Source organism: Pipistrellus kuhlii, unplaced genomic scaffold (genome assembly GCF_014108245.1).
Source record: "Pipistrellus kuhlii isolate mPipKuh1 unplaced genomic scaffold, mPipKuh1.p scaffold_m20_p_5, whole genome shotgun sequence".
NCBI lineage: Eukaryota > Metazoa > Chordata > Mammalia > Chiroptera > Vespertilionidae > Pipistrellus > Pipistrellus kuhlii.
Genome location: NW_023425551.1, coordinates 6,672,191 through 6,695,459, shown reverse-complemented (window position 1 = coordinate 6,695,459; position 23,269 = coordinate 6,672,191). Strand labels below are relative to the sequence as shown.

The 23,269-nt window shown below is 41.2% G+C and overlaps 2 protein-coding genes across 6 annotated transcripts in view; one reads left to right on the top strand and one right to left on the bottom strand.

Moving 5' to 3' along the window:
* COL10A1 (collagen type X alpha 1 chain) overlaps nucleotides 1–22,346 on the top strand; it is a 31,223-nt gene extending 8,877 nt beyond the window's left edge. Inside the window, exons 2-4 of one of the 2 annotated variants that reach the window (XM_045573068.1) lie at nucleotides 15,981–16,165; nucleotides 16,681–16,849; nucleotides 19,473–22,346. In XM_045573068.1, coding sequence (XP_045429024.1) covers nucleotides 16,696–16,849; nucleotides 19,473–21,352 — 2,034 coding nt within the window. In that variant the 5' untranslated portion in view covers nucleotides 15,981–16,165; nucleotides 16,681–16,695 and the 3' untranslated portion in view covers nucleotides 21,353–22,346. The remainder of the gene's footprint in view (nucleotides 1–15,980; nucleotides 16,166–16,680; nucleotides 16,850–19,472) is intronic. The other variant, XM_036413342.2, reaches the window with a different exon arrangement.
* The window catches only part of NT5DC1 (5'-nucleotidase domain containing 1), a 93,024-nt gene that overhangs the window by 53,458 nt on the left and 16,297 nt on the right, over nucleotides 1–23,269 (bottom strand). The window lies entirely within an intron of this gene.

Below are 23,269 nucleotides of genomic sequence, written 5' to 3'. Positions count from 1 at the left end.
TTATTTTTTCTTTGTGTTGTTAGCCAAGAAAAATATGTACAGTAACAATGCACTTGTACATATGAGTGGGGTTTAAGAGGAGGACCAATAAGCTCATTGGAAGGCACACCATTCTGACATGAGGGTCCTTAACATGTGGGCAGAGAGGGGGAGAGGAGAGCGATGGCTCAGGCACAGACAGTGCAAAGGTGGGCGTGACAATGGTACAGCAGCAAATGAAGGGCTAAGCAGGTGATACAAATTATACCAAGGCGCTGTGAATCCCAATTCCTGAACAAATTCAGAAAGATATGTAAACCCAGAGATGTCAAGATTTCAATCGAGCAAAGATAGCATTTTTAAGTGTCATAAAATGTTGTAAAATGCCATCTCATTCACTAATTTGTCAGTCGTATTATCTGAAATTGTTTGTAAAACTGAAATGCCAATAGAATTGAAATATACATTACATACAGTTTTAAGTGATATGCCCATCCAAGCTAATCACATTTGAAGTTTACTGTACATATGTGTAAAACTCCAAGACTCTCCAGCTTCCCCAAATTCAGGTATTATATTAAATGACAAGAATATAGTATAAATGACAGCAACAATAGCAAGCAACATCAAATAAAAATAAGTTTACCGAATATTGCCAGGTTAATGCCCCGATCTCTAAAAATCAGCAAAGTGTTTAAATATTGGTCTTATCTAGCTACCTCATTCCATCTACTCTACATCACTTCAGTCCAAAACACTGATTTTTAAACTGATCTCCTAGTGACCACTAATTCCCAAAGGTCTGCATATGGCAGCCAGAGTAATCATTTAAAGACACACATGTAATTAGGTCACTCTTCTATAAATATCCATTAAGCCTGACCAGGGACTACAAAGGTATATGATTCAGCCCCTAAGTCTCATCTTTCATAGCCCACAAATCTTTTTTCAGGTCCTCATCAATATCCTGGAGTAATCCTCCAAGAGAGCTAGCTATCTGAGGGAATAAAGGTCAAATGCTCTATCAACACATTCAACTGTACCTACACTGGACTCTAGGTAAAAAGCCAAGAGTCTTAATCTAATTCTATGTTAATTGGATTTCTTTTCAATTTCCTCATCTCTAAAGAAAGTATATTGGCCGAAAAGATCTCTATAACCCTTCAAGCTCTCCGATTCTATAATTCTTTCACAACTTATTTTACGTGAAGACTGCAGAGTCACTGGTTCTACCCCATTCTCTACACTGATTTGTTGTACTAACATTAAGTTCAACTATTTCCTTTTCAATTCAGTGTCTGCACTAGGCATCGGGGCACTTTTGGAAAATACCTATTTCTCTAATTTCAAGTTTAGCTACCTGTTTTGACAGCTGCCCTTTGGTTCACCTTTGTTAAGAGCAACAGTGCCATATACTTCCCCATTCAAACACCGCTGTGTGGAAAGCTCCATCTCAGACTCAATTTATTTATCCTCCTAGAGTAACATTTGAATAGGTCAGTGTTCTGTTAATACTGGCAAGAAAATAATGTAAAAGATTATAATCCTGAAACTGCAGAGTCAGTCTAGTAAAGAAACACGCCGTCTATTCAATTTCCTGTCATACACAGTGGGAAGAAGCTTAAGTCAGTGCTAGTATATAGAAACAGCGCATTCTGCTCTGAAAATTTACAGTTATGAAAACAGTGTCTTAAGCTCTTAATTATAAAATAGTTCTTAATTTAACCTTAAGAACTCACGGAGTAATTTTAAATTGTGTTGAAACTGCTAATAATATCACCTACACCTTCAAATTCTGAACCAAGTATGTAATTAAACCAAAATGTCCTGCCAGACAAAATATATTTTGAGAATTTTGTTGGTTTACTGTCCACCTGTGTTTATCCATGGATTATGTACCTGTCTTGTAATAAAGAAAGAAAAACTGAAGACACACATGAATGAGGCGAAAAACCCAAACATCTAGGAAAGTTTGAGCAGTGTCAATTTCCATGCCTTCAATTTTGGGTATTTCCTAGTGATAAAAATAAAGGATGGCTCCTTAGTAAACTGTAACTTATAAATCCGTGCTATGTAATGCCTATTACTGAAAATATCTCTTTGGAGGACCCTTACTTTTCCTGCCATGCTTTCATTTTGATTTACTTATAGAAATGACCGCCTATAAAGTTAACCACTCAAGATGTTAAAAAAAAATACATCAGTCCACTTAAGTGTATCTTAATACTAAACATTACTTCGCTCATTTAGTTCTTTCCTATTGAGAAGAACAAAAAATTCTCAAATTTCAGTTAATGATTTTGCTATATAAGCCATCCAACTTTTAGCCTTATCTTCCTTAAGAAAAAAAAAAAAAGGGTGTTCTGAAAAAATACATATAATAAACTTTGCTATCTTCATTGACACTTGTACTAATTAACATGTCTATAGTTTGTGAATACAATGCAAATGATATTCACAATGACAGTCCCAAGGAATGCAAGATTCAGTATTATTAACTGAACTTTAAAATGAGAGCTGTATTTCAATGCTCAGAAGAGCAGTCTTTGGAGGGCATGCATGGTAAGCTGCAAGGAAAACAAATGCTACATTCTCTTTTCTTGCTTTTTGCCTTTTTAGATGATGATGTATTCTGGAATAGATTATATTTGTACCTGTTGCAGCATTCAAAGGGTAAAGACCAGCATACAATAAAAAGTCAGTCTCCTTTTCCTCAAAAAAATAAAAATGGAACTCCCATTTGACCCATGATCCCACTTCTAGGAAGATAGCCCAAGAAACTAGAAACACCAGTCAGAAAGGATATATGCACTCCTATGTTCATAGCAGCACAATTTACAATAGCTAAGATTTGGAAATAGACTAAATGTCCATAAGCAAATGAGTGGATTAAAAAACTGTGGTATATCTACACAGTGGAATACTATGATGTCATAAAAAAGAAGGAACTTTTGCCATCTGCAGCAGCATGGATGGACCTGGAGAGCATTATGCTAAGTGAAATAAGCCAGGCAATGAAAGAAAAATACCAAATGATCTCACTCATTTATGGAAAATAAAGAACATTATAACCTGGTGAACAAAAAGATAAATACAGAGGCAGTAAAGCACCGAACAGACTGAAAATTACAGTGGGAAGACTGGGGAGTGTTGGAGAGGGGAAAAAAGATCAAACAAAAGGATTGATGCATATAAGCATAACCAAGGGACACAACACACTATGGGGGATGTGGGGAAAGATGAGGACATGTGCCAGGGTGTAGGGGAGGCTGGGAGAAGATCAATGGGGATATATGTACTATATATAAAAAGGAGATACATGTACTATTAATAATACTTTAAACAATAAAATTAAATTTTAAAAAAAGTCAGTCTCCTTCCCACTCCATATAAAAACTGCCATCTTTGTTGGGTTAATTTGCATAGTTGCTCTGATTGGCTGGTGGGTGTGGTTGGTGGGCATGGCTTATGGGTGTAGCTGAGTGATGGTTAATTTGCATATTAGGACTAGCACCTTGTCTATTACACAAGTTGGAATTTTTTCTCCCATTTTTGTCTTTACTGGTAATTTAGTATTTTTTCTCATATGCAGAATGTTTTTAATATTGTCACATTCATCCATCTTTTCTTTTATGGTTTCTGGGTTTGGGACCATACTTAGAAAGGCTTTCTGACTCCAGGATTAAACATCAGACTCTAGGTGATTCCTCTTCCCTCAGCTCATGTCCCCAACTGCTGGCTACTAGCATTTCAAAAGAAATCCAAAAACTTTCAACCAAGTTGTGCAGAGAACAGTCAATGCTATCAGTCTAAGATCTGTTTGAAGTAGTCTCATTCTGAACAGAGGTTTCATTCTCCTGCCCTGCATATTTGTGGCTGGGGAATGGTGAACCAGCTCAAAGTCATCAGGCACAAATCACTAGCTCATCACTCCAGCTTACTTCCTGCTATCACACCCCATCCTCTTAACAATTACATTACTGTCATCAAGTCTAAAAAATAGTCATCCCAAAGTCTGGTGTGGATTACAAATAAACTCTGAGAGTCCATTCACTAGCTTATTGGAAATTGAGGTTAATTTAAATCCATCCAAATATTTGAGTTCTATATTTAGAATCTTATATTTAAAGTAATATGGGAAACTAGGAAAAACAAGTTCAAGCAACATATTTAGCAGCTCAGTGTATATGAATGTTCTTTATGTTTTAATGTTGTAATAAGAATAAATGTACCTTTTCCTATATTGTTATAAAAAGAATTCGGATTATATAAACTCCTAGAAATCTAAGTATTCAAACACCAGTAATTAATATGCTCTGGATATCTTTATTATTACAAGAAAATAAAATGACCATATAAATGTAGGTAAAGAATCATAATGAAAAAGTCCCGAATCTCTTTTTAGTAATTTATTTTTAATTGATTTTTAGAGAGAGAGGAAGGGAGAGAGGGAGAGAGAGAGAAATATCCATGTGAGAGGGAAACAAAACAATCAGCTGCTTCCTGCACGCCTCTCTTCCAGGGACCCAACCCACAACCTGGGCATATGCCCTGACTGGGAATCAAACCGGCAACCTTTAAGTTCATGGATGCTGGGCCACACAGGCCAGACGGCTCCTAATTTCTCTATTCCCTCCCCCTCTCTCAGGTTGTAAAATGGTTTAAGATATTCCTAATAGAGAAAAAACATCATAACCAAACACTACTACAAATTCAGCCATGTTGCAGGAATGCCACTTAGTAATAATCTTTCTTGATTTTATTATAACAAAATAAGTAACTACAGCTAATTTTTTGAGTGACTTATTCCCTAGGCTTATCGATAAAATGATCACTTACCTTAGTATACATATTTTACATCTACAAATATGAGGCACCACAAAATGATTAATAGCCATAAAAAAGGCAAACTCTCATTCCTTCAATATGCCAAAAGGATAACTGTTTCTTTGATGGCTGTTTTTATAGAAAAAATAATAATCTATAAGTAATAGAACAAATTCATTCCAAACAACAAAATCATTAAGATTAAAAAGTGGCAAAATACAGCATTATTGTTCTAATGTTCTCTAAATTGGTGCAATGCCTTCAAATACTATTCATGCCAGAGTCAGATTTAATGTAAGTAACATATCAGGAATTTTTATCTTACTTCTAAGTATTATTCAAAATAACAAAATCTTGTCTCCAGGAATTTCATATCAAAATGTGTACAACAGAGCCATACCCTTTTCCAAATAAGATATAAACCCGAATGTCTAGGTTATTATTCACCTTTTTTTCCCACCGTAAAACAGAGAAGAGTTTCTACACACACCTGGGAGGGTTTGCTTGATCTCCACACTCTCGAAGTGACATGTATGAAGAAACAAAGACCGTTAGAACAAGAAAATGTCTCTTAGGGCTGGGTATGCAGAAGCTTGCATCTCCAGTCTGAAGGAGGCAGTTAACAGAAATGAAAGGGAACAAGACATGCAGTGCCAAATGATATTTTTTAAGATGGGAAGAGCACTGTAAACTTATTTCACTGATTCCTTCCTGCTTACCTCTCAGCCACTGCCACGAACCTGAGCTTATTCTATCAAGATCCCCAGGCACTAAAGACACTTCTTACCATGAGCACAAAACTTAATGGTCATCCCCACCACAAATAAAAGCTCTCATTCTCCTGTACATGTTTACTTACGGATTCCAACATAACCCCATAATATTATCAGAAGCAGGTCAAAAGCTCATTTAACAAATTTTAAGAGTTGAAAATGAGGTGAAGAGTAGAAGCAACATTGATGACATATCAAATAATTCTAGCTAATAAAAGGGTGATGTGCAAATTAACTGTCACTCCATCACAAAGATGACAGCATCCAGTTCTCTCAGGCCCGCCAGAGTGCCCCAGCCCCGGGGGTGGCCGCTGAGAGCGGGCAGAGTGAGTGGCCTGGCAGAATGCTTACTTACTTCGCGGCAAAGTGTTCCACCCTAGCCGTGGAGGGCCTGTGGGCAGCGGGTGCCGAGCAACCAGGCCCCGTGGAGAGCTACTGGCACAAGGATTCGTACGCAGGGCTACTAGTTGAATGTAAAATATGAAATCTGAAACTAAGCAGGAGATGCTTTTAGTAGACAAATTAGGTTTTGGTTTTTATGTTATTAAAAATAAGCTTTTTTAATTTAATACAACCACTACTACTTTTTTCCTAAGAATTTGTGCAGGCAACAACTTTTTTAAAGGTTTTACAAAAAGCAAAAATGGCCGTGGCCAGGTGCTCAGTTTGTTGGGTATCTCCCTGTGCACCAGAAGGTCACCAGGTCAAGTCCCCATCAGGACAGATGCCTGAGCTCCATCCCCAGCAGAGGACGTGCAGGAGGCAGGAGATCAATGTTTCACTCTCACATTGACATTTCTCCTTTCCTCCCTCTCTCTCTCTCTCTCTCAAAAAAAAAAAAAAAAAAAAATCAATAAAAAACACTTTAATAAGTAAATAAAAAGCAAAAATGATACCTAATAAAACAGTTTGTGCTCTCCTTATCTTTAAAAATCAAATTACTAAAATTGGTCCCATAAATTCTGAAAAATAATGTGGAATACCTGTGAACTATACTACTAGTTTCATATTTTAGAAAGGTTACCCATAGCCCCCACAAATATTTCATAAATATAAAAGTAATAAGAATAATAATACCCTGGCATCAATCTCATTTGTATCAAGCATTACAAATAAGCTATGAAATAAAAATCTTTTTTTTTGGGGGGGGGGTTATATCCAAGTAACTTCAAAATTTTCCTGAACAAGGGAATTCCAATATATTTTCTATCTCACACTGACAGTATTTTTCTCAGAAAATCACTTACTGAAACCATCAGGACCCTGTACAAGGGTTTTCAGTGATGAAATGCTGGTCATAACCCTCCCCTGGAAGCAGTCTCCTGGTAGAAACGCCAATAAAGAGAAGGTGGTACTAGTGATCACTAAGTGAAAGGAAAATACATTTTTCTTGAATTCAAGTGCTGACTATAAACTCACATTAATGATAGATGTCGAACCTCTGCAAGTAAACTTAGAATTGCCAATTCTATAAAAAGAACGATCATCTATCTTCATTAGAGAAAGGAAAAGAAAAATTTGGTGAGACATTCTGCACCACCGTTCAGAGAAGTGCCAGGCCTTTTTTTGAATATACAATGGTTTGGAGTCCCACTGAAAAGTTGGGGAAAATCAACATAAGTAACTTACTGAGTTTCAATGAGTTATTTTAAACAGACCCAGAGAAAGAGATCCAGCGATCAGACTCTCAAACCCCAGAGGGAGGATGGGGGTAAGGGGAAGAGATCAACCAAAGGACTTGTGTGTATACATATGGGCCTAGCCAGTGGCCATGGACAACAGGGGGTGAAGGGGGGGCATATCTAGGGAGGGGTTTGGGATGGGAATGGGGGAATAAGGACAATTATGTGAGGCCATAATCAATAAAAATAAAAAATAGAGTCTTTCTTGGCTAGACGATAGCAACGTACAATGTTTCAGACCCCATATGCCTTCAAAACATATGAAAACCAATATGCAAAAGATGTAAGGAATATTAAAAAATCAACAATAACAACAAAAGACAACCCAAGAAAGTATGCATAAAGATACAAAATAGGTATTTGAATACAAAAATGCATAAAGATACACACAGGCTTTTGGAAAAAGAATAAACACAAATCACCAATAAACATAAAAATATGCTCATCCTCATTAAAAATCAGAAATATACAAGTAAAAATTTAATGAGGCAACATTTTACAACTCCTGATTGGCAAACCTTAAAAAATCTAGATGGTATCAAGTGGTTGTAATTCTTATGCCCTGCTGTAAAACATAAAATGGCTTTAGCAAACAATTTGGCCTTCGCCAGTAAAACAGAAATATGTATACTTAATATTCTGCTCCAAGGAATACTCCCTAGAAAAATTATTCTGCAGGCGGTCTGGAAACATGTATAAAAATGTTTAAAGCAGCACAATTTTTAATAGCAAACAAATAAAACTAAGCTAGGTACCCACCAGCAGATAAACAAATTCTGATATGCTCATACCACTGAAAACTATATGGCCCTGCTGTGACAAACAGCAGCCCGGGCTGCTGTGGCTGTTGGCTGAGCACTGTCCAGTGCACTGAAGGGTCGTGCCCAGGGCTGTGGACTCAACCCCCAGTGGACACATGTGCGGGAGGTGGCCTATCCATGTTTCTCTCCCACACTGATGTTTCTTTCTCTCTCTCTCCCTCCCTTCCTCATGCTCTAAAAAAATTCAATCAAAATGTATTTTAATAAATGAATAAACAGCCACATAAATCAATATGGGCAAATCTCAAAAACATAATGTTGCATCAAAAAAGTAAGTTACAGCCCTAACTGGTTTGGCTCAGTGAATAAAGTGCCAGACTGCAGACTGAAGGGTCCCAGGTTCGATTCTGGTCAAGGGCATGTACCTTGGTTGCGGGCACATCCCCGGGGTGGGGAGGGGGGGTGTACAGGAGGCAGCTGATCGATGTTTCTCTCTCATCGATGTTTCTAACTCTCTGGCCCTCTCCCTTCCTCTCTGTAAAAAAAATCAATAAAATATATATATATTTTTTAAAAAAACAACAAGTTACAGAAACACACACAATATAATTCCTTTTAAGTAAAATTTTAAAACATGCAACAGAAAGTTATTATGGAATATATATGTGCATATTTGGGGGTGGGGGGTGTACTACCTATGAAGACAGAGAGAATAATAGACAAAATTCATTAAAACCTTTCAATAGCAGGTACATAGATGTTCACAGTATTAATATTCTTTGCTTTTCATATAAAACAACATTATATACTATATGTATGTGTGTGTGTGTGTATATATATATATCGTGTATATACACACACACACACACACACACACACACACACACACACATATATATATATATATATATATATATATATATATATCTCAAAGTATTCCAACTATAATCATTGAAAAGAGGGCCCTAGTTCTTGAAAACAGAGAAAAACAGTGATGCAAGGCAGAAAAGGGAACTAAGGCATGAGGTGGCCAGAAGAGCAAAGGAGGACATTAACATCTCAGCCCCGTTTGTAAAGAACGGGACCTAAATTGATTGATGTCAGTAACAATCGGGGGAAACTAAACAGAAGAGGAATGTTTAGCAATACCAGATGGTGTGCTCTTGTGGAAAAAGCCATTGGATCTTTAAAGCTGACGTCCAAACTCTCCGCTCTGCCAACTGCTGGCTTCTTGAACTATGCAACTCCTTAACCTCTTGGGCCTTCGTTCAGAAAGAGTGATAATACCTATCACAAAAGGTTCTTGTGGATCAAATGAGAAAAGCAAAGTTCCTGACGCACAGATGATGTTCAATAAACGCAAGTCCAATTTGAAGGCAACGTTAAAGCAGACCGAATCAGAGTGGTTACCACAGAATGCTGGTGAAGAAATGACCCACAGAAGACTCAACTGCCTTACAAAGAGAGAGCGCTTTTATACAAACGGCCCTCACCTTGATGAAATAAAAAATTATAAACTAACATTTACCAATGTGAGAAATCAAGCTTAATGAAGAAAAACAAACCAAAATCAGTACTAGAGACAAAAATAAGAAATATCTATTCTTATTCTTTGAACATCATGTTGTAATTATTTTTAACTCATGTTAAATATAAAATACTATATAAACAGGAAGATCCAGAAATGAAATTCTAAAGGTATTATGTTAATGTAAATTAGTGCAGCTCTTTGCAAAACCAAGCATTGATTCTAATACCACTCCATTGATTCTAATACCACTAAGCTCCACTCGGAAATTTAGTCTAAATACTAAACACAAATAATGAAACTGCTATGAACTCACCAGAGGATATGCTTATTGATTTTAGACAAAGGGAAAGGCACATATGGAAGGTGGCCATTCAAAGTTCTTTCTCGCATTGATGTCTCCCCCCCTCCTTCCTCCCTCTCCGAACTCCCTTATCTCTCCCTGCATGTGCTATAACTGCAGATCAACCCTGCAACCTAGGCAGGTGCCCTGCCCGGGAATCGAATCCAAAACCTTTCAGTAGAGGGGACGATGCTCCAGTCAATCAAGCCACACTGGCCAGGGCAACATTTGAGTTCTTGATGTATTTGACAATTCAAACATGATTTTTCTATTTGAAAGGCAGGAGTAAACTAAAGATAGGAATTAGATGAATCTTTAGCTCGGAGTTATTTTCAGCATCTTAAATCTAAAGAAATATAATACTAGCATTGGAAGAAGTAGGTCAAAGATTACCTAGGATATAAGAGAAATCAAATTATAAATCAATTCATAAAAATTGCTTTCTCTTTTGAAAAATAATCCCACATTAAGTTTCCCCATTTAGGGGGATCAAAGGCTAAGCAGACTATGACCGAGCATTACTTAAAGTGAAAACTCAGGGATGACTTAATTGTCAATATGAGCAAGTGAACAGCTGCACAGGCATCAGTCTTGAAGGGGGGTTTCTTGGTGACCGGTGTTGCCACCTGTAAGAACTGTGCTGTGTACCCGCTAGGTACTTCGCACCTCACAGGTGGGTGGCAACCGGGGCGCTGCTCTGAAGCACGGCATTAAACTGGGGAGCAAGAGATTCAAATAAAAAGTGTCACTCCGTGACCTCCCCAACGAACACTTTAATTCTCTTCCCCCTTTAGCAGAGACTGAGTGGATGTGAAGACCAAAGTTGAGTAGGCATGTGTTTCGATGGCCTAGAACCTATTGGGGGCCAAGATCCTTGAAGATCTTAGGTCAAAGCAGTAAGAAGGTCTATATTTTTAACTGGGCAAGTTCCTATGGAAAGACATGCATATCATTACAAAACCATGAATTCTTCAAGTCACGTAGCAGTTTCTGTGTAATCGAAAATAGAATATAAAGCCCTTGTTCGAACTTCTTAAGAGACTCTCAATAGCAGTTTTCTTGACCTTGCCTGAAGTGTCAGAGGTTTTCGTAAACACCTGTTTTTTGCATGAATTTCTCCTTTCAAACCCCCCAGCAGGTATCTTACCACCAAACCACATTAGACTGTTTACACAAACAGGTCATTTTTAGCTTCTGGGCTCTGTAATAGCACCCGTGGTGTTCTTTTTCAGGAGGGGTGAGGTATCGGAGGTGGTGGAAGCTGTGGGTCTCCGAGCGCCCTCGTTAAACTCCTGGGCACTGTCCCCGTTTCCACTGCTAACACAGGAAAGTCAGTATCCTGCCTGGTGAGGAGAGGAACACGCTAACTCGGTGGTGTTTCCTCTCAGTGGGCTCTCTCACCAGCAGCCCTTCCCTTCAGAATTTAACAGGATTAAATATGAGGGATGGAGCCATTCCTGACAGAGAAACCGGTTTCCTCACCCGAAGAATGAAGTGATGACTTCAACGACCTTTCATTCCAAGTCTCTCTAAGAGAACAATCACATTCCGAATCAAAATGTATGTGTCTCACTGGAAAATGTTACACTTAAAAAATTCTTATAAGCAAACTAAAAAGACAAATGACAAACTGGAAAGAAATACGTGTAAACCATAATCACAGAAAAGAGGTTCATATTTCTCAGGTATAGAACACTTAGGAAAAGCGGGCTAGAAATATGGTCTGATCTCTAGGAAAAGATGCTCTACCACATGCCTAGCAAGAAGAGTGTGCATTCCATGCGTGTTTGTGTTTTGTTTTGTTTCTTGCCTTTTCCCTGCTGATGGTCATCAAAATTACAACTGGACTAAGATTCCAATATTTACCTCAAAAATGGGCAAAAATCTAACAACATATCCTGTCACACTGGTAGAAATGCAAAATAATACACTGACTATGGAGGACAATTTAATGATTTATCACAAAATTACATATACATTTATCTGTAACTCATGAATCCCAGTTGTAAGAATCTCTCCCAAAGACATTTGGACAAAAATACACACACACACACACACACACACACACACACACACAAAAAAAAATTATTCACTTTAGTAACATTTGTATTAGCAAAAGAGAGGAAATAGCACAGGTGACATCCACAGGGAAAAGGCTGGAAAAACACAACATGGCATGTTCATACAATGGAGTACTAGGCAGCTGTGAAAAGGAATGTGGACATCTGTACATGGTGATCTCCAAGATAAACAGTTACGTAAAGAGAGGCAAAACTAAATATGTATAACATGATGACCTTTATCTGAGAAACTGAGAGGAGATATGAATGAATTACATTTTTTAATAGATATTTACTTTTTAAGTAATATAATAAACCTTAAATTTTTTTTTAATGTTACTTAGAAAAGGAGGCGAAATACGGCAGTCACAGGAGCCAGACTCCTCTGCATGTTCCCGGTTTGATAAATCTGATTTGGGAAATATGCAATGTATGCTGGAGCTGGCTTGTACTGTTCCCTGGCCAACGTTCAGGTGTTTTGGGAGCCAGCTATCCTGACCTTGGGAGCTTGAGATTGGCGATGGGGGGAGTACCTAGGCGTGCACTGTACCTCTTCTTTCTAACCTCTATTGAAGACAGAATTTCTATAATAAAGTTAGAAACCGTATGACCAAAAACAACAGAATTATGTAGCTAATTCTAACAAAGCTGGTCCTAGAACACTGACATAAGACCAAGACATTAGAAGTTAAAAATCCATGATGATCACGTAGGGAGCTTTGCAAAATATCATCTCTGAATGAACCACCATTATCTTAATACACCGCAAATGCTGAGAGAATTCTGTCACATTCCTCAGGCCGTGCGAGTGGTGAAAAAGATTGAGAACCACTGTTCAAACACTATTGAGGGCTGTACATTATTCATCTAGTTTTCATCTCCGTGTTTGACACAAAGTGGTGCTCAAGTAGTATTTGGTGGATTAATGAATGAACCTGGGAAATGAAAATAAATAGGCATACTTAATGGGGTAAATGACAGATGGGCAAAAAACCATCCTGTGTGATAATCACCTGACCGGGTGAGTCAGCTGGTTGGAGCTCTGTCACATACACAGAAAGGTTGCAGGTTCTGTCCCTGATAGAGGCACAGTATGGGAGGCAAGTGATCGATGTTTCTCTCCCTCTCTCTCTCTCTCTCTCTCTCTCTCTCTCTCTCTCTCTCCCTCCCTCCCTCCCTCCCTCCCTCCCTTCCTCCCTCCCTTCCTCCCTCCCTCCCTCTCTCTCTCTAAAAATCAATGAACATATCCTCGGGTGAGGAGTTAAATTTTTTTTAAAAAAATCACTTAAGTTACTGAGTTTAAAGAGTAGGCTCTCTGTTTTAAGTGGAATGGCTTTTTGTCATAAAGCCACAGACCAGTCACTTCAAACATCTACAAGTAAACTCCCAGAATAAAAATAGTTTTAAATACACAATTGGGTGGGGTGTGGCTAGCAAATATTCTGATTCTACAATCTGTTTGCACAAGGCATTGCTTCTTATGTGACTAACAAAGCAAACAGTAGTCAGATTCCCTGCGCTGAAATTAAGACACTATTTGCAAGGAGGGTTGAATGTCGCAGGCCTGTTCAATAAAGACACCACATTTCCCAAAGCTGAAGGGGAATATAGAATGACAGATACCCGCATATGTTTACAGAGCCCACAAGAAAGCATATGGCCACCTGGTATGGATTCTGTCTCCCACAGGTACTTAATGAAGCCATGCCCACTGTCTTATCACAGGAAAGAGAATGAATACCTTGAATTCTAATATCCTAATTTTAAAGCTGAGAAGAGCTTAAAAACCTAGTCCAACCCTTGCATTGTGTTGATGAACAAGAGGTTAAGGTGAAAAGCTCTGAAAGGAGTTACAGCAGCCACAGATGAACAAAGAGTCTATGCGGGTGCACAATGAGAGCTGAGAATAAATCTCAACTTTCGCATGAATGGCATCTAAAGGGTATCAGTCTCAATCATAAACAAATAAGTGTGTGTAAAACCACACATACACAAAAACACTAGAACATGTACTTCCAATAACTCCTTTCAAATAAATTCTCCAGCCTAGCATTCAAGAGCATCCACAATGTTACACCCTAATGACTTTTTCAAAACCTTGTCCAAATGAACCATAAGCAGATGGAAGGCAGCCACTTCCTCTCACTTACCTTTTGTGGTCTCTTATAGACATAGTGCAGTACATGTAATCATACAAAAGCTACTCCAAAGAATATTTCCAAAGGATGAAAGATTAAAAGAAAAACTTTCCAATTCTTCTGTTAACCTGAGCTGCTATAAAGCCATGTTTCATGTGTATCAATGAGTATTATACAAGCATCCTATATAATAAAAGGCTAATATGCAAATTGACTGAACGGCAGAACGACTGGTCACTATGATGTGCACTGACCACCAGGGGGCAGACGCTCAATGCAGGAGCTGCCCCCTGGTGGTCAGTGTGCTCCCACGGAGGAGCACCACTCAGCCAGGTGCCAGGCTCACAGCTGGCGAGTGCAGCGGAGGTGGTGGGCGCCTTTCCCTCCTCTGTGGCAGTGTTAACGATGTCCAACAACTGGCAGTCGGACATCCCCCGAGGGCTCCCAGACTGCAAGAGGGCACAGACCGGGCTGAGGGGAACCCCCCCAAGTGCAAGAATTTCGTGCACCGGGCCTCTAGTATATGATAATGTAGGTTTTTTTTAAACTATGGTAACCAATAAAAGATTTAAAAGTAAGAGTTAGGAGGAAGGGAGGAAGTTAGAGGAGTTGCCATTTACCTTTCTTCTAGGTGTTAATCAGGCTTTCAAAGACAGAAAATTGTATATAGGGAGGAGGAAAGAAAAGGACAAAGAACAAACTTTTATTCTGTCCACTAGCCAGACATTCAGTTATTTCCATTGCTGGTCAATCCTGAATCCATATCACTCTACTGCTACAGAGATTTTAAAAAAGATGTATCTACGCCTACATATGAAATGCTTCATTCGCCTATTTCACCTTCACCTGTACAGTTGACCTGATTTAGCCCCAAAATCATGCAATTAAGATACAAAAATTAGCCTCTTGACTTTCTATCTTTATTAGTTTCTTCAGGATCCCTCAAACCTATTTTAAGAGTCTCCTAATTGTTGAAAAGAATACTACCTACATTGACAAGTACAATGACAACATTTAGTGTTATCTATAGGAGAAAATGTTTTCTAATTGGGCTGACTAAAGATTCCTGATGGAAATTCCAACATTTTTTTAAAAGCTGGAAGCAAAGTTCAAAGAATGTATTTTCTTCTAAATTGAATAGAGCAACATCATTTAAATAGACATAGTATGACATTATCAAGTTAAGGTTTTGTGGGGTTTTTTGGTAATCTCTACTGCAACTCTAAAGTAAAATCCAAAATTAAGCAATAAAATCTGAAGTCATTTACTGAACACAGTGTTGTGAATATAAACCTTCAGGGTAATTATACTGCTAACTCTACCATCAAATTCATGAATATCTTGCTTCTGTCTGAAAAATTTTAAATATTTAACATATAAAACTTAAAATATTTATTTGCTATCATATTTAAAATTTCTCTTAATACCTTCTGAGGAGTTACACTAAAATCCTAAAATACGAAACAACATACCTACATTTTCACCACTATGTTACTCCAAGGCTAAAAATAAGTCAGAATTGGGGTAAGCTATTTTCATAAAAATTTAGGAGCATTAATGGACACATTGATGGCTTTATGTAATAATTGAAGAATTTAGATGCTGTTTAAATCCACACTGTCCTCCAAAAAAGACTTCTTCCCTTTATACACTACCAAACATGTTCAACCAAATAACACAAGAATGTGGTTTGCAAAAATATAACGGGGCAGTATCATCCCATCATGAACAGACCTAAACATCTGAGTAATAACGTCTAAAATAAAATCACAGGAAAAGATGGTGTTTGGTTACAACTATTAATATATGTTTAAGACAAAGACTTTATTTTTCAATAAGAAAACAAGGAGAAAGACAGGCCAACCTGATCTTGTATGTCTGCCCAATAGAACTTTCCACCATAATTACTTCCACCTCTGGGGGAGGAGCTTACGCTCAGGGTGACCTCATGTAGCAGAAGGAACCAGTATAAATACAGCAGGACAGCTCTGGAGGGAGCATCTGCATTGCTCACCTGGGAGCAGGAGGCTCAGAAAGTGACCAAGAAGCCATTCCAGGAACTTCCGGCACTCAGGTAAGACTATGGCTCAGTGCTCACGGGCGGACTTCCATGTCAGCTTGCTTGAAAATAACTACTGGGATTAGTGAACTCACTACTTGGATTTTTAAAAAATGGCTTTCCACTAAGATGCACTCAGAAAGTTTAATTTGCTCCATTCTCTATAAAAGACAGTCCTAGTAAAACAGGTTTGCAAAAACGAATGCCCTAATCTGAATTTAAGTGTATTTTTAAACTATTGGGTATTTGTGTCTATGTCAAAGATCCTGAATTATTTAATACAGACATTCAATTATAGTTTCTGTTGTGTGTGTGTGTTTTTTTAACTTCATTTTTACTTGATTATTGGTTTCCCAAAATATATATTTATTTAACTAAAAAATTATAACTCATTGTTAAATATACTCAAAATATATACAGTAAGACAAAAAAAAATAGGTAGCTGTATAAGGAACCCATTTGCACAACATTAGAAAAATAAAATGGGTCAATAAAAACAATTAAACAAAATCATTCTTTCTGTTTTTCAGAATCCTTCTGAGAACATGCTGCCACCAATAGCCCTTTTGCTGCTAATGTCCTTGAACTTGGTTCATGGAGTGTTTTATGCTGAGAGATACCAAACACCTACAGGCATAAAAGGCCCAGCAGCCAACACCAAGACACAGTTCTTCATTCCCTATGCCATCAAGAGTAAAGGTAAGTTGAACTGCTTATGTTTTTTGGTTAACTAGTTGGTTGTTGCTTTCTACAATCTAATGATCTCTTTAACAGAATGCTACTAACTCCAGTGTTAAATTATTTTCAAACTCTGAAATTAGCCCAAAATGATTTTTTGGAAAAAGTAGGTCTATTCAAGAACAGTAATATCCTTTGCACAATAAGTATAATAGAAAGATATACCTGAACTTTTTAATGTATGGGAAAATTTTTCCTTTACAAGATGCTTTTGCATAAACCACTACTCATAGTCTAGAAATACTAATCCAGTCAAAATTACTTACATGGCAAATGGTTTAAATAAAATGATTGCCAAGTGCACAAAAGAAGAGTAGGAGGTTTATATATCTGTTCAGCTTTCTTGGCACCTGTAAGAGGACCGAGGAAATGTTTAATAAAGTGCCAATAGATCCTCAAAGAGCACTGATCAGGGTTCATAGTCACTAATTCCACTTACTAACATCTGACACATGCTGCCTGTAGAGCATCTACTGAATTAAACTGAATATTCTAAACTGGCTGGAGGATTCAAATTTCTTTCCATAGTATTTTCTCATTGTAGTTATGTATTTTATCCCACAAATAAAGCTAAGGATATTTGCCATTCACTTTAAGCCTTTTGCCTTTGGAGACAACAATTTTGAGCAAGTTAAACATATAGGACTGTCTATTAAAGAAGAAAGTTGAAATTTAGAATATTGCATAAACGGTAGCTTCATGTTTAAAAATAAATGCCAGATGTACAATAGATACTCTTGAATGTCTCAGACTGCAAATAAGAGAAGCAATAAATGGCATTTTGAAATGCTATGCCCAGCAGCTCTAGGTTACACTCTTTATGATCACAAATTCAGACTTTTTATAGTTTACCAAGATCATAAGAGATGGTTTTAAACTAAAAATAAAACACACCACTTTTAGAAGGTTAAAAATATTTCTATCCCCACTCCTTAATTTACTGTATAATCTTGGCTAATTTTTGCAGAGTAAAAATATGTATCTCGTTTGCAAATAAAAAGTTGAGAAGCTGTATTTGAACTATTAAATCCACCTTGCCTTCTACTTAATCATATAAGGTAGGAACTCAGTGTATTATCCCTCCACTGGCAGGCACTGTACACTGAATGAAGACTTTTGTCTTCAATCTATAAGTTAAACATTAAGCTGGTAACAGAAACACAGCGTGCATCTCTGTTCAACATAGGCTAAGAGAGAGATTAGCCAAAGCACACTAAATTATCTTTCTGAATCTCTATTAAACAGAAAATTATTTTAATGTATGTAAATTAAGCAACCAGTATTTAAAAATAATATGTAATTTTATTACCATCTCTATTAGCTGTTAAAGAAGTTTTCTGAGAAAGAATGAATATTTTCTGTAGCTGCTTGTGATGATTACAGCCTAAAGATTCTTTGACATGGAAATACTTCCCTAATGGCATATCCCAGGCCCAGCAATGCTGTCATATCCCACCTCCGAATGACTAAAATAGCTTGCACATCTCTTACCATACTTACAGCAGCTCTCATAGGATGCACCCTCTGCTCCTCCCACACTTGTGGCTCAATAGCACTTTTCACATAGAAAGTAATGAATAAGTGGTTTTTAAAATATATTTTTATTGATTTCAGAAATGAAGGGAGAGGAAGAGAGAGAGAGAGGGGGGGGGATCAATGATGAGAGAATCATTGATCGGCTGCTTCCTGCATGCCTCCTACTGGGGATTGAGCCCACAACCCCAGACATGTGCCCTTGACCATAATTGAACCCGGGATCCTTCAGTTTGCAGGCCAAGGCACTATACACTGAGCCAAACTGGCAAAATAAGTGATTTTTTTTTTTTTTTTTAGTTTAAATATATTATGAGTAGTTAGCTCAAATGAACCCATAGCACTATGACACCAACAATATTTATGTGCATTTATCAAGGAAAACTTTAGATAAACATGTTAACACTACTTTATGTACCTCTCCCGTTAGGTCCAATTCTCTAATTCTCTGTTTCAATTTTAAGGCAATAATGGAGACTGTAGGAGTGCACAGTAGGTGCTGAGGTTAAAAACTCAACTTCAATCTAAAACCTGTGTTCAGCAGGGCCACGGCTGATGTAAATTAGAATTAAAGGCATGTCTTACTTATGCCTTATAGACTAGCTTTTGTGAGGGAAAACTGTTACCGTTCTTGAATATTTTCCCGTTTATCCTGTACTCGTCTTTTTCTTCCTTTTCTGTTAGACACTGTTTTTTCTTTCTTTTCTTCCTGGGAGGATGATTTCCCCAAAATAAAGGCAATAAATGTGCTTCCAACTGCACTCTTATTATACTTGTGGACAGATTCTTCAACCCCAGCTTAATTTCCTGGGCCATTTGGTTGTGATGAAAGTATTACGGTAGTCGCAGTCTTGTAAAACCACCTTCTCTGGCAGTGTTTGTAAAAACCATATAAAACGCACTGTCTAAGCCCAATTAAGACTGATCTGCCCAACAGGGCTGACTGACACTGCCCTGCTCTGTCCTGAGTCACACCTCCAGAAGCAATGCTTGTCCTTCACATCGCTCACCATGGCCCTCTCTGGGTGTGTGCCTGGGGCCTGTCTTTCAGGTATACCGGTCCGAGGACAGCAAGGCACCCCCGGCCCACCAGGCCCCGCCGGCCCTCGCGGGCACCCGGGCCCCTCCGGACCACCGGGAAAACCAGGCTACGGGAGTCCGGGACCCCAAGGAGAGCCAGGGCTGCCGGGCCCGCCGGGACCATCGGGCACGGGGAAGCCAGGCTCGCCGGGACTGCCAGGAAAGCCAGGGGACAGAGGACCGTATGGGCCGAAAGGAGACGTTGGACCGGCCGGCTTACCAGGCCCCCGGGGCCCGCCGGGACCCCCGGGCACCCCCGGCCCCGCGGGGATCTCCGTGTCGGGAAAACCTGGAGAACAGGGATCGCCGGGGGCCCCGGGACCCCGAGGCCTGCCCGGAGAAAAGGGGGCGCCCGGAGTGCCCGGTGTGAACGGACAGAAGGGAGAAACCAGGTACGGCGCCCCGGGCCGCCCCGGGGAGAGGGGCCTGCCCGGTCCGCAGGGGCCCGCGGGCCCGCCCGGCCCCCCGGGCGTGGGGAAGAGGGGGGAGAGCGGCTTCCCGGGGCAGCCGGGCGTCAAAGGGGACCGGGGCTTCCCGGGAGAGCGGGGCCCCATCGGCCTGCCGGGCCCGCAGGGGCCTCCCGGGGAGCGGGGCCCGGAGGGCGCGGGGAAGCCCGGAGCCCCCGGCGCCCCGGGCCAGCCAGGGGCCCCCGGGACCAAAGGCCACCCCGGGGCTCCGGGGATCGCGGGGCCCCCCGGGCCTCCGGGCTTCGGGAAGCCGGGCCTGCCAGGCCTGCAGGGCCAGAGAGGCTCCGCCGGCCTTCCCGGCGGCCCGGGGGCCAAGGGGGAGCAAGGCCCGGCCGGCCGCCCTGGGGAGCCGGGTCTGGCCGGACCCCCCGGGAGTGCGGGGCCCCCGGGACCCAAGGGCACCCCGGGCACCTATGGGATGCCGGGCCCCAAGGGGGAGGCGGGGCCCGCCGGGCCGGCAGGACGCCCCGGGGCCAAGGGGGAGAGGGGGCCGTCTGGCCTGGATGGGAAACCAGGGTACCCGGGAGAGCCGGGTCTGGACGGGCCTAAGGGTCACCCGGGGCTGCCCGGACCCAAAGGGGACCCCGGAGTGGAAGGACGTCCCGGGCTCCCGGGCCCCGCAGGCCCCGCGGGCGCGAAGGGAACGCCCGGGCACAACGGCGAGGCGGGGCCCAGGGGCTCCCCTGGAATACCGGGCACCCGAGGCCCCATCGGGCCGCCCGGCATCCCGGGCTTCCCCGGGTCCAAAGGGGATCCAGGAAGTCCAGGCCTTCCTGGCCCCGCTGGCATAGCCACCAAGGGCCTCAACGGGCCCACGGGGCCCCCGGGACCCCCAGGTCCGAGAGGCCAGGCGGGAGAGCCGGGCCTTCCGGGGCCCCCCGGGCCTCCAGGGCCCCCCGGCCCTGCCGACAGCTTCACCAAGGCCGGCCAAAGGCCCAGCATCCCCGGGGTGCCCCAGGTTAGTGTCAACCAGGGAGTCACAGGAATGCCCGTGTCCGCCTTCACCGTTATCCTCTCCAAAGCCTACCCGGCCATAGGCGCCCCCATCCCATTTGATAAGGTTCTGTATAACAAGCAGCAGCATTACGACCCGAGAACCGGCATCTTCACCTGCAAGATCCCGGGCCTCTACTATTTCTCCTACCACGTGCACGTGAAAGGGACCCACGTGTGGGTGGGCCTGTACAAGAACGGCACCCCCGTCATGTACACGTATGATGAGTACACCAAGGGCTATCTGGACCAGGCCTCGGGCAGCGCCATCCTCGACCTGGCGGAGAACGACCAGGTGTGGCTGCAGCTGCCCAACGCCGAGTCCAACGGCCTGTACTCCTCCGAGTATGTCCACTCCTCCTTCTCAGGGTTCCTAGTGGCTCCCATGTGAGCGTGTGCCCACCGCGCTCACATACACCTGCTTGAGAAGGCACCTGCCCCACAAAGCGCATATGGACGTAGGCTGAGAAAGACAGCACTCCCTTCAGTACAGATGTGAGCTTTCAGACCAGCCAGCTTTCCCTCGGAAGAGCGAGCAGCAAAGGTAAACTATAGGAGAAGACCCTGTCCAATTCCTAGTCCGCAGTCCTGAGGCTCCTTATTCTGTGAAGTCCTCCCGTCCTTAAAAACCTCACCAGAAGAGTCCTGCTAAGCTAAAGTGTAAAATGACCACAAAAACCCTGATCCGTGATGCTAAGTTACGTTAAATCTGATTTCAGAACCTCAGCATCGCCTTTTAAAATAAGCCTGTTTTCTTCCAACAATGAACAGAACTTCTAGGAAACATTCAAGAGGTATATCTTTCTAGAACTTAAATACTTGAATATTCAAATTTAAAAGACGTTATCATAGGATCTTTCTGATGGTGCATTACTCAAAGGCTTAAATGGCCCCTTGTGAAAAAATTTATTCAGATATAAAGGTGCATATAGATTTTTTTTTATGGCTCTCATAAAAAACACACGCAAAATATGATGTTGAAATGAACCGGAAATGCAAGGTGCTTTGGTTATGAACCTTTACAAACTTTTCTGTGACTGCGAAAAAGCGTTCTACATACCCTTCACAACTTGGAAGTTGGTGTCTGACCTAATGTATTTATTTAACACGAGTGTTAATTAATTTGATTTCATCCCTTTGTTGAGTTTTGTATCAGATGATTTTGTGGGTTTACAGTATGTACCTAGTGCCTCCCATTCCAGTGAAATTATACCTGATGTCAAAGGTTTCAAAATCTGCCTAGAAAGGAAAAGACGTTATTTATTTATGCTCCGTACTGTATTTTTATATTGCTGTTTAAGAGCTGTAAGCTGTACCTCACTTACGAAAGCACGAAATGTTTTACCTACTCCTCATTTACGATGCAATAAAGTACCATCCAGAGATTTCTGTGCGGAGTTTATTTGCCAGGAGCACTTGGCAATGCGCAACCGTTCTCTGAAGGCTCCTCACTTTCCAAAGCCGATAGAAAGTCAAACAGTGACGTGGTGGGCGGCTTCACAGAGGTCAGGATGTGCCTTTCCCCTGGGAGGGGCATTCCCACACACCCAGGCACGGAGGTTGGCCTGGGACCCCCTCAGGACCACGAGTGACCCCCAAGCCCGTGAAGGATGGGCGGCTGGGAGGGAAAAGAGAGGTAATCACCCCCCATCAGGGATTTTCTTCTGGGAGGGAAAGAAAGAGGTGGCAGAGAATATGTAATTGGAACAAATATTCTGCAGTTACCATTTATTGCCTTGATACATTTTTGTGTGCGTGTTTTTTTAAAATATATTTTATTGACTTTTTACAGACAGGAAGGGAGAGGGATAGAGAGTTAGAAACATCAGTGAGAGAGAAACATTGATCAGCTGCCTCTTGCACACCTCCTACTGGGGATGTGCCCACAACCAAGGTACATGCAATTGACTGGAATCGAACCTGGGACCCTTGAGTCCACAGGCCGACGCTCTATCCACTGAGCCAAACCGATTAGGGCTTAATACGTTTTTAGTCATAACATTTAGGATTATTTTGATGGCTAAATTACATTGAAATGTTTATGTTAATCAAAAGGCAGTATTTTTCCTGGCCGCTGTGGCTCAGTTGATTGGAGCATCCACTCATACACCAAAAGGTGGCAACCAAATCTCACTCTCTCTCAGTCTCTCCCTCCCTCCCTCCTCCTGTCCCCCTCCCCTCCCCCCAGCCTTTCTCTGCCAATAAATAAATAAAAAGGGCAACATTTTTCCAAGCTCAAAAAGTACTGCTCTTGAGCATCCATCAGCCACCCACTGGTTGAATCAGGACAGTCCGGTTGAGGCCACCA